At 46.5% G+C, this 11,802-nt stretch overlaps 1 protein-coding gene across 1 annotated transcript; it reads right to left on the bottom strand.

Annotated features, from left to right (window-relative positions):
* Window positions 1-2,160: 2,160 nt before the first annotated feature.
* On the bottom strand, window positions 2,161-11,391 carry APOA5 (apolipoprotein A5). Its single transcript, XM_075329261.1, has 4 exons — window positions 11,241-11,391; window positions 9,255-9,355; window positions 5,997-6,102; window positions 2,161-4,435 (listed from the first exon to the last, which is right to left on the bottom strand). The coding sequence occupies exons 2-4, from the start codon at window positions 9,301-9,303 to the stop codon at window positions 3,559-3,561; spliced, it is 1,032 nt and encodes a 343-aa protein (XP_075185376.1). The 5' UTR covers window positions 9,304-9,355; window positions 11,241-11,391; the 3' UTR covers window positions 2,161-3,558.
* Between the last annotated feature and the right edge of the window lie 411 nt (window positions 11,392-11,802).

The raw sequence follows: 11,802 nt of genomic DNA, 5'->3' as shown, positions 1-11,802 counted from the left end.
GGGGGCGGGTCGTGCGGCGTCACAGCGACGTCACATGGCAGGCGGCCAATAGAAGCGGAGGGGCGGAGATGAGCGGGATGTAAACATTCCACCCACCTTCCTTCCGCATTGCCGGTGGAGGCAGGTAAGGAGATGTTCCTCGCTCCTGCGGCTTCATACACAGCAATGTGTGCTGTCGCAGGATCGAGGAACAACATTGTACCTGTCGCTGCAGCAAAATTATGGAAATGACCGACGCTACACAGATCACCGATTTACGACGCTTTTGCGATCGTTCATCTTCTCTCCTGGGCTTTACACATTCGACGTCGTTACCGGTGCCGGATGTGCGTCACTTTCGATTTGACCCCGACGATATCGCAGTAGCGATGTCGCAACGTGCAAAGTACCCCTTAAGCCTGCTTTACAAGTTGCAATTTTGCATACGATATTGTATGCGATCGTAACCGCCCCCATCGTATGTGCGGCACGTTCAATTTGTTGAATGTGCCACACAAACGTTTATCCCCCGTCACACGTACTTACCTTCCATACGACCTCGATGTGGGCGGCAAACGTCCACTTCCTGGAGTGGGAGGGACGTTTGGCGTCACATCGACGTCACGCGGCAGTCGGCCAATAGAAGCGAAGGGGCGGAGCTGAGCGGGACGTAAACTTCCAGCCCACCTCCTTCCTTCCGCATTGTGGGCCGGGAGCCACAGGACGCTGGTAAGATCTGTTCATCGTTCCCGGGGTGTCACACACTGCGATGTGCGCTACCCCCGGTACGATGAACAATCTGATGTGCAATTCTAGAGAAAGGTACGATGTGTATGCGATGAACATTTTACCGTTCAATCGCAATCGCACGGAGCAGTTACACACTGCAATGTACCTTACAATGCCGGATGTGCGTCATTTACGACGTGACCCCGCCGACACATCGTAAGATACATTGCAGCGTGTAAAGCGGGCTTTAGTCTATTATACATGTCTTTTGGTCCAGTAGTCATGTCTGTTGGTCCAGTAGTCATGTCTGTTGGTCCAGTAGTCATGTCTGTTGGTCTATTATACATGTCTGTTGGTCCAGTAGTCATGTCTGTTGGTCCAGTAGTCATGTCTGTTGATCCAGTAGTCATGTCTGTTGATCTATTAGTCATGTCTGTTGGTCTATTATACATGTCTGTTGGTCCAGTAGTCATGTCTGTTGGTCCAGTAGTCAAGTATGTTGGTTCGGTAACCATGTCTGTTGGTCCAATAGTCATTTCTTTTGGTCCAGTAGTCATGTCTATTGGTCCAGTACTCATGTCTGTCTAGTAGTCATGTCTGTTGATCTATCATTCATGTCCGTTGGTCCAGTAGTCATGTCTGTTGATCTATTATACATGTCTGTTGCACCAGTAGTCATGTCTGTTGGACCAGTAGTCATGTCTTTGGTCCAGTAGGCATGTTTGTTGGTCCAGTAGCTATGTCTACGATTTTTCTCCTACCTGCTGGCATCTACAAATCCTCTTCAGATTACCCGCCTGACATCTTCTCATTGTTTCTGTACGACTTATGGACGGCACCACTCCAGATCTACTAATCAGAAGAGGAGTCCAGCACGCTGACTGGTAGGGGGATGCTCGTAGGGCTCCTCTCCAGCTTCCACAAAGAGCCAGCGTGACTGCCGGTCTGGGATCTTATGAATCAATTTACCAAATGATCCACTGTCTACAGAAAGCGGGCAGCACAATGTGAAGGCAGGCTGGGTAGCCCTCTGAGTGTAAATTCCGGCTAGGCGAGCAATTCACTTACCGGGTGGCTCCAATACACATTACAGTGAGCGCCCTACTCTACTCTGCCCAAACGGAACACATGCACGCTCTGCTGTGTTGAGCATACATGTGTATGGGGGCATCGAGAGAGATAGCTGCTGGGTGAACCGTATAAGCTCAGTTGGATGTTGAAGCTTTGTCTGTGGTTGTGGTACTGTTGTGGGGGTTCAGTGACTCCCACTGATGTATGTGGCACGTGGCATGTCACCATTTTTTCTGGGTCTAAATTGAGCCAAAATTCAGTTCCATCCAGTCTGATAAATGTACCCGCGCCAGGTGAGCAGCTACTCCCACCTTTCTCTAACTGCTCTATGTGTGTGCACTTTTGATTCCCAGACAGTACCCCAAATTCTATGCCTCCAGTAGAAATTCACCTTTAATCCAAAAGTCCGTACAATGTCAGGTCAGCGACCACGATTACACAACTGGACATAAAATCTTTATTTACAAATAATCTAATTTTAAGGGCTCGTCCACTCTAAGAGGAGTTGTACATGATCGGACAAACTTTGGGCAAGCATTACCTGGTGAATACCCAGCTCACTCGCTCTCTTCAGCTTCTCAAAGAACTTTGCTTATAGGGGTACAAATGACCACTGCAGCCAATCACTGAGTTCTTCAGTCTTGTCCCACTGTAGTGATTGGCTGCAGCAGCTGTGTGTCAGTGATGAGACGCGCCAACTGCTCCCTATAAGCAAAGGCTGGTGCAGTGCTGGCGTCTTTGCAGAGACGCCAACTTACTCACCACCCTGGCCAGGTAGCGTGCTCCCCAGCACTTCCCTGGCAATCCATGTGTGCTGCCTCCTTCCCCTCTTGGGCCCTGTACATGCCGCACAGGGTTTCCGGGAGTACACCTAAGACACATGCACACACACCGGCCCTCCTCTTGTAGGTCCGGCATGCCATTGCCCGGAAATACCTCCCAGCCTATGGCTGAGAGGCACTGTCAATTTAAGGCACCCTCCCATTAGGGGAGGTGCCTGTGTAGTGCCTTCAGTTAGTCAGCCAGTCTGCTAGTTAGTTGTCATGTCCTGAGCTCTTGTCCAGTTATCCCTGTGCCCGTCTCTAGTACCTGCCTTCCCATACCTGTTTGCCCCTGCTGTGCCCACCATTCTTGTCCATACCTGCCTGTGCAGCCTGCCTTAGGTATCCTACGTGTACCTGAATCCGTCACCTGAGCTGGGGGTCAGCTGCCACAGTCCCGGTCACTGCCCTGGGAGTGGTATATGGTGTCCGCCTCACGGTGGGCGCTTAGTTAAGCATCTCCCACTATAGGGTAAGCCGGGGTCCCCCCCGGGGTGCAGTGGACCACTAATCCTGCTCGCTGCCACTACACCTGCCGCGAGCGTTACAGCTGGCATGGTACAGCAGAGTGGCAGCACTAAAACTGTAGGGCTTCACCAGGTAGGTAATGCATAACCAGTTTTTACCACAATTTTGGACAAGCCCTTCAAGAATATTGATCACATTAAAGACCGTCTGGTCATAGAGACTCGGAAAATACAGTTCACGAGAACTTGAAATTCTCGTATTTTTGCAAAGACGTTTTCTAGCAATCTGGAAAAATATCTCTCGTAAAAAAGTAGAATTATGGGATCAAAGTTGAGGTTTGGGGATACACAGTATATAAAGTATATAACAGTCAGAGAAGAAATCTACAATAAGTGCTTTCATTTTTTTGTGGTCAGAAGTCCTATTTTAGGGTGGTGGAGCACCGAATAATTGTCCGATTGTCCTCAGTAACTCCGGAGTTCATGCAGGATCATTTTAAGTTATGGGATAGCTCCGTCCACAATGACTCCAGTTTCTCCTGCATATCCTCTATCGAGGTCACCGTGTCGTGTAAGTCTGACGTAGCCGGAGACATCTTGGACTTGGTCTCCTCCATTTGCATATTAATAGTATGGGTAAAGTGTTCGATCTGCATCAGGGTATTCCTCTGAAACTCCTCCACTTCTCTCTGCACCTGAGCCGCCATCTCTTCAACGTAAGGCGCCACCGGTTCGTTAGGTTGACCTTCAGGAAACCTCTCTCTGAAGTTTCGAGGATACGTCACGAGCTGCTCTTTCAGTGCATCCAAGTTTTTATGGATTTTCTCATGCAAATCTTTTGCGTTCTGAGTCAGTTTTCGAGATAATTCTTGGACCTGAGCCGTTAGCTTCTCCTGGGTGGTCAGAGAGTGCGGAGAAAGGTTTCCATGAAGTTCTTCTACTGCGTGGTGGATCTCTGTCAGGAGTCTCTCGCCCAGTGGAAGTAGAACTTCTCTTACCTTCTCTGTTTGCAGAATGATTTGGTCATGGATGTTTTCTGCCAGTTTGTGGGGGACGCTATTACTTATATGATCCCTCTTCAAGCTAAACTGTGCGGCCAGCTCCTTCGCGCCCCACGTCAAATGGTCTTTCAACTCATCGGTGTAAGGCACCAAGCGGTTCTGTACTTGTTCCAGATTTTTGCTTATCGTCTGGTGCGCTTCATCTATGTAGGGGTAAATCTTCCTCTGGATATCCTGCAGTTCCCTACGGATTAGTTTGCGCAGCCCGTCCGAGTCTTCATACAAGTGCTTCTGGAGTCCGCTCTTCCATGGACCAAACATATTGCCCACGTAGTTGACTCCATTTTGAAAACTGTTTCTCAAGCCGCTGGTGAGGAATGAAAGAAAAGATTCATATAAATTGGATGTTTTTAGATTTTTCCATCACAGAAAATCATAGGATTACATTCCGCTTTAGACATATTTGTTTCTATAGTATCATCCCAATTCATTGCACATATCCAAGATGTCGTTGGCCACCATGGCTCCATCTGATGAAACATCATCCTGGCATCATGCAATGAAACTTTACAAGAGCGTTATGTCTTGTGAAGTGTAAGGCTATGTTCACACGTTGCCAGTGGCGTAACTAGAGTTCGAAGGGTCCCGGTGCAAAATTTGGACCTTGGTCCCCCACCATGTTGGTCAGATGTATGTATATGTATCTATACATTTAGCATTCTAAATCCTATAAAGACATACTAGTAGCCCTCCCCCCATTATGTAGTAATGTCCCTCATCCCGGACTTCTTCCTGGTAAATATCCTCCCCATCTCAATATATATGAGACCATCCCCGTAGATACATCCCGCATCCTGGTAAATATGTCCCCATCCTGGTGTATATGCCTCCCACCCTGGTAGATATGTCCCCCATCCTGGTAAATGTCCCTCATGCTGAGCCCATCCTGGTAAATATGTCCCCCATCCTGGTATATATGCATCCCACCCTGGTAGATATGTACCCCATCCTGGTAAATTTCCCTCATCCTGAGGCCATTCTGGTAAATATGTCCCCCATCTTGGTATATATGTCTCCCATCCTGGTAAGTATGTTCCTCATTCTGGTATATATATATATATATATATATATATATATATATATATATATATATATATATATATATATGTATATATATATATATATACATGCCCCTCATCCTGGTATATATGTCCCAATCCTAGTAAATGGCCCCCTCCTTGTATATATGGCCTCATCCTGGGCCCCTCCTGGTATATATGTCACCTCTTGGTATACATGTCCCCCTCTTGGTATGTATGTCCCCATCCTAGGCCCCTCCTAGTATATACTGTATGTCCCTTCCTGGTATACATATTACAATCTTGATTTATTTGTCCTCATCCTGTGTCCCTCCTGGAATATATTTGTGTCCCTCCTGGTACATGTCCTCATCCTGGTCAATATGTCTCTGTTCTGTTTCTTATGGCAAAAATAAAAAATCAGTAGTTTAGGATAATGAAGGAGTTAATAAAGGTGATCTCCAAATCATATACTTTGTTCCACGCCACCTTAGAGTTACATGATAAAATCATCAATGCACGCTGCCACCACTAGATGGAGCTCACTGCACAGCAGCGTATACAGCTCCCATTACACTATATAATATTTGTATATGCAGCAAGCTACCCAAATTGATGGCAGAGATTGCTTTACCTACAGGCTAAAATGGGTTTGTAAAACGTTTCATAGAATTTTTCCTTTTTTCATCTATTTATCAATTCAGATTCACAAGCAATCGCTCTCCATGCCTTAATTTAAAGTTTACCACTCAAGATAACCCTTTTTCTTTTTTTCCTTTCCACATACACAGCTATGCACTTCATATGTTTTCTGGCATTTATTATACAGATTCCTTCACATAAACCCACCTGACTTCGTTCATCGGATTCTTATGAAGATGATATTCATTCTTCTCCGTTGCTAACTGGCTAAAATAATCCCAGAAGCCATTTCTAGCATAATCCGCCTGGCAGCCTGAGGAGGAAACAGTCACATTAAACGGTGGAATATAAAGTGAATTACGGTAATCTAATATATAAAGCTAAGTGTGTGTGTATGTATGTCCGCTAAAGGAATCCGCACCGTCCCATTTACAATCACAAAATTTTGCACAGACGCATCATGTGACTCAGGGAGCGTCGTAGACTGTGTTTTGATGGGAAAATTTAACCCTTTACAGCTGCTCCCCAAAAAACCTGTCTCCATTAAAGTCTATGGAGCTGTGAGCTATAGGTTATTAATAGCAACTGTGATTGGTTGCTGTAGGAACAAAATAAATTGTTAGTATAAAAAGCTTATGTGTGAGGTAATAAGATGGTGGGGAGACAAAGAGAGGCAGAGACAGAAAGAGACAGACAGAGAGGGACAGACAGGGAAAGAGACAGAGAGACAGGGAAAGAGACAGAGAGAGACAAGGAAAGAGACAGGGAAAGAGACAGAGACAAGTAAAGAGACGGAGAAAGAAACAGACAAATGGGGAAAGAGACAGACGGGGAAAGAGACAGATGGGGAAAGAGACAGATGGGGAAAGAGACAGACGGGGAAAGAGACAGACGGGGAAAGAGACAGACGGGGAAAGAGACAGACGGGGAAAGAGACAGACGGGGAAAGAGAAAGACGGGGAAAGAGACAGACGGGGAAAGAGACAGACCGGGAAAGAGACAGACCAATAAAGAGACAGACGGGGAAAGAGACTGACAGACAGATAGAGAGAGACAGACAAAGACAGACACAGAGATAGAGAGAGACAGAGAGAGACAGACAGAGAGACCGATACAGACAGATCGATACAGACAGACAGAGACTGTGAGAGAGACAGAGAAACAGTTCATATCCCGGGCAGCGCCGAGTACTACAGCTAGTACCGTATCATATAAGCTTAAAGAGTAACCATTGTTTAAATATTCATTTAATAAATCAATAGTAAGCGTGAAAATAGAAAACTTTGTAATAAATCTTATCAGAGAAATCTGCTTCTTTCTCCTCCTGCACTGATCAATCATTCCCAAAATTCTCAATTCACGGGTAAAATGTTCCTCCAGGGAATACAGACTTTTCCATTACTGAGATAGGAGATGACAGTTGGTGATCTTAAGGTTCTATGGAAAAGCCTAACTGTAATTTCAGGAGAACAAGCAGCAGAATGAGATGAAAGTTGGTGCTCATAAGGTTCTATGGAGATGTGTAACTAATTTCAGGAGAACAAGCAGCAGCATTAGATGACAGTTGGTGCTCATAAGGTTCTATGGAGATGTGTAACTGCTTAATTCTGCTCAATATTAAGACATAAAGTCAATATTAAATAATATTAATAATAACATCTATTGATAAAATACAAATTGGAGTTAAATATGAATAAAATGATACCTTGATATCTGCGATCCGATGTTCTATAGATACAGGATACAGTATATATATATATATATATATATATATATATATATATATATATATATATATATATATATATAAAATTCCATGTTTTTCTTTATATGTAAGTGAGCTGTTAAGATCTATGGGTCGGACATAGATCTCCCTGAGAATCTGCCTCCAGTGACTATTGTAGATCCGGAGAGCAGACTGTCAGTATTACATGTCTCATACTGGTAACTCCTCCTTTCATGTAAAATTAGCTCTGGAGGCGGAGTCTCAAGGAGATCTATATCCGGCCCATAGATCTTAACAGCTCATTTACATATTAAGAAAAACATTGATATCTCTGGAGTAAGACATCGGATTGAAGATGTCAAGGTATCATTTTATTGAAGTTTCTATGACTAGACGGCTTAGGGTACTTTCACACTTGTGTTAATTTCCTTCCGTCACAATCCGCCCTTTTGGAAAACAGCGGCATCCGTTAACGGATTCCGTTGTTTCCCATAGACTTGTATGGATGACGGATTGTGCCAAAAGTACCTGCGTTGCTTCGTTGCGGAAGGAACGCAGCATGTAACGTTTTTTGAGCAGCGGAATCCTTAGGATTTCACTGCGCATGCTCTCTCTGGCTCCCTGCACACGTAACCAGGATACACATTGGGTTACTAAGCAAAGCGATTTGCTTGGTTACCCAATATTTACCCTGGCTACATGTGCAGGGAGCCTGACACTTCCCCACTCGGCTCCGCCCCCTCCCGCACTACAATCCGCATGTAAACATGTGGACACATGTACACAGACGCACACACACACACACTCACCTGTCCCCAGCGATGCAGTCCCCGCGGCACTGACGTCCTCAGCGCCAGGCCCCGCTCGGCTCCACCCATCCCGCACTCCGCACCCCGCACACATTCTCGGCGGCCGAATGATCAGCTGATCACCCGGCGACCGGCTGCTGTGAGCGATCAGCTGATCACCCGGCGGCCGGCTACTGTGAGCGATCAGCTGATCACCTGGCGGACGGCTACTGTGAGCGATCAGCTGATCACCCGGCGGCCGGCTACTGTGAGCAATCAGCTGATCGACCGGCTGCTGTGAGCGATCAGCTGATCGCCCGGCGGCCGGCTGCTGTGAGCGATCAGCTGATCGCCCGGCGGCCGGCTGCTGTGAGCGATCAGCTGATCGCCCGGCGGCCGGCTACTGTGAGCGATCAGCTGATCACCTGGCGACCGGCTGCTGTGAGCGATCAGCTGATCACCCGGCGGCCGGCTGCTGTGAGCGATCAGCTGATCACCCGGCGGCCGGCTACTGTGAGCGATCAGCTGATCACCCGGCGGCCAGCTACTGTGAGCGATCAGCTGATCACCCGGCGGCCAGCTACTGTGAGCGATCAGCTGATCACCCGGCGGCCGGCTACTGTGAGTGATCAGCTGATCGTTCACAATAGTCTGCCGCCGGTAAAACTGTAAAAAAAAAAAAGAAGAAGAAAAAAAACCCGGATTCCGTTGTTTTGTACGATCCGTTGCATCCGTCACACAACGCAATGCAACGGATACCGTTGAACGCAAGTGTGAAACCAGCCTTAAGAAGGAGGATCCTACTGACAGATCCCTTTAAGTGTTCAGTTTACCTTTCTGCATTTGGATATGTTTTTTTGTTAGTTTTAGTTAAAGGCTACAATCTGTAAATTCTTAAAATGTTCTGCCAATTTTAATGTTTGGAGATATTGCAGTATAATGAAATCTTACCAGCTAGACCCAAGATCAGCCACAGACACAAGATCTTCCCACTTGCCATTTGCGAGCCTCAGACTTAAGTCTCAATGTTCAGGAATGCAAAATGTAGAAACCTTGAATAAAGATGGAATAGTGTTAATACAACATTCATGAACATGGCAGCGATGAGTGAATACATTGGCTGGATTCTGGTCCAGCTGCCAAGTCAGGGGTCCGGGTCCGTCAGACAAGAACCATGGAATTAAAGTGACCAGGTCAGGAGTCTATGCCTGCCAGACAGGAGCCACAGATTTCCAGTGGCCAGGTCAGGGGTCCATGCCCACCAGACAGGAGCTATGGAATTGCAGTGGCCAGGTCTGGGCTCCATGCCCGCCAGACAGGAGCTATGGAATTGCAGTGGCCAGGTCTGGGGTCCATGTCCACTAGACAGGAGCTATGGAATTGCAGTGGCCAGGTCAGGGGTCCATGCCCGCCAGACAAGAGTCATGGAAACAAAGCGACCAGGTCAGGGGTCCATGCCCGCCAGACAGGAGCTATGGAATTGCAGTGGCCAGGTCAGGGGTCCATGCCCGCCCGACAGGAGCTATGGAATTGCAGTGGCCAGGTCAGGGGTCCATGCCCGCCAGACATGAGCTATGGAATTGCAGTGGCCAGGTCAGGGGTCCATGCCCGCCAGACAGGAGCTATGGAATTGCATTGGCCAGGTCAGGGGTCAATGTCCGTCTGACAAGAGTCATGGAATCGAAGCGACTAGGTCAGGGGTCCATGCTCGCCAGACAGGAGTCATGAAATCAAAGCGACCAGGTCAGGGGTCCATGCCCGACAGACAGGAGTCATGGAATCGAAGCGACCAGGTCAGGGGTCCATGCCCGACAGACAGGAGTCATGGAATCGAAGCGACCAGGTCAGGGGTCCATGCCCGACAGACAGGAGTCATGGAATCGAAGCGACCAGGTCAGGGGTCCATGTCCGACAGACAGGAGTCATGGAATCGAAGCGACCAGGTCAGGGGTTCATACCGGACAGACAGGAGCCACAAAATTGCAGCTGCCAGGTCAGGGGTCCATGCCTGTCAAACAGGAGCCATGGAAGTGTAGTTGCGAGGTCAGTGGTCCATGCCTGCCAGACAGTAGTAATGGAATTGCAGCTCCCAGGTCAGAGGTCAATGCCCGCCAGACAAGAAAATGGAATTGCAGCTTCCAGGTCAGGGGTCCATGCCCAGGTAGGACGTGGTTTGTGGAGCTCCCGTCCAGTGCTCACAGAATGTTGGACCAGAATAACTACAAATCGATTCCCTCATTTCTAATCAACAATTATCCAACAAACATTTATCCTCTAGTGCATCTTTTATGAGGCTTAAAATCAGTGGCACATCCCCACGTGTGAACAGAAAGGGTGAAATCTGTTGTAAAAGCCACATCTGACTTGCGCTGATTTTGCTGCAGATATTCTCTGGGTAAAATGTGTAACGTGTGAACTTTGCCTTAGAGCTTTATTCCCTAAAAAGTGGCAAAAGTGAATAGATCCTTCACTTTAGTCTCCTCTTGGGGGCCCTAGTCCTATAATTTTAGGCTTCTTCCATGGATATACCTGTAGTCTTACATATAACACATGGCCGCTAGGCCCCCAGATTCTACATTGGGGTCTTGTAACCATGATGACGACTTCCATCTTCTATCATTTTATTCTAGACTTTAATATAAGCAATTAAAGTCAATAACGGACCAACACGGCAAGTGAAGCCAAGATCGGGCTTATGGAATTTTTTCTTATTTTTATTTATTTTTTTTAATGGAAGAAATTAAAAGTAATGTAAAAAAATAAAATAAAATTCCCATATGAAATATAATTAAAGAAATTGGAAATAATAAACTTTAGTCCTTTTCCGAAATGCACAAAGTGCATCATCTGAGTTTCTGTATATCAGCCCCCAAATAATTGATTATTGTTACATTATTTTATGGGATAATGCAAGGGTATGACGGGTAATGGACGTACCTGCAGGAATTGTGTCCCCGGTCAGTGGTAAATCCTGGAGTGACGCCGAGATCTCGTGGGCATCATGCTTCACGCTCACATTTTAAAGCACTTGTGAAATGTAAGCAGAGTGGTGCCGCCTCTTCAGTCGTGGTGTGAACGAGGGTTCTCCAGAAGAGATGTCGTCACTCGTCAGCAGCACGCCTGATCTGGAGGGAAAAAGACGACAAGAAACGCACTGACCACAAGGAGGCAGCGGAGGATATTCCTATGAAATCATATTTATACTGACCAAAAGTTTGGACACACCTTCTCATTCAAAGAGTTTTCTTTATTTTCATGACTCTAAAAATTGTAGATTCACATTGAAGGCATCAAAACGATTAATTAAAACATGTGGAATGAAATACTTAACAAACAAGTGTGAAACAACTGAATATATGTCTTGTATTCTAGGTTCTTCACAGTAGCCACCTTTTGCTTTGATTACTGCTTTGCACACTCTTGGCATTCTCTTGATGAGCTTCAAGAGGTGGTCACCGGAAATGGTTTTCCAACAGTCTTGAAGGAGTTCCCAGAGATG

The sequence above is a fragment of the Anomaloglossus baeobatrachus genome, chromosome 11, assembly GCF_048569485.1.
Source record: "Anomaloglossus baeobatrachus isolate aAnoBae1 chromosome 11, aAnoBae1.hap1, whole genome shotgun sequence".
In the NCBI taxonomy this organism is placed as follows: Eukaryota; Metazoa; Chordata; class Amphibia; order Anura; family Aromobatidae; genus Anomaloglossus; species Anomaloglossus baeobatrachus.
This window is presented reverse-complemented; position numbering and strand designations above follow the sequence as displayed.

Coding starts and splice junctions, on each gene's coding strand:
- APOA5 (XM_075329261.1), bottom strand. CDS start 9,303: ATGGCAAGTGGGAAGATCTTGTGTCTGTGGCTGATCTTGGGTCTAGCT. Junction 6,103..9,254: donor GCTGATCTTGGGTCTAGCTG/GTAAGATTTCAT, acceptor TTTCCTCCTCAG/GCTGCCAGGCGGATTATGCT. Junction 4,436..5,996: donor AATCCGATGAACGAAGTCAG/GTGGGTTTATGT, acceptor ATTCCTCACCAG/CGGCTTGAGAAACAGTTTTC.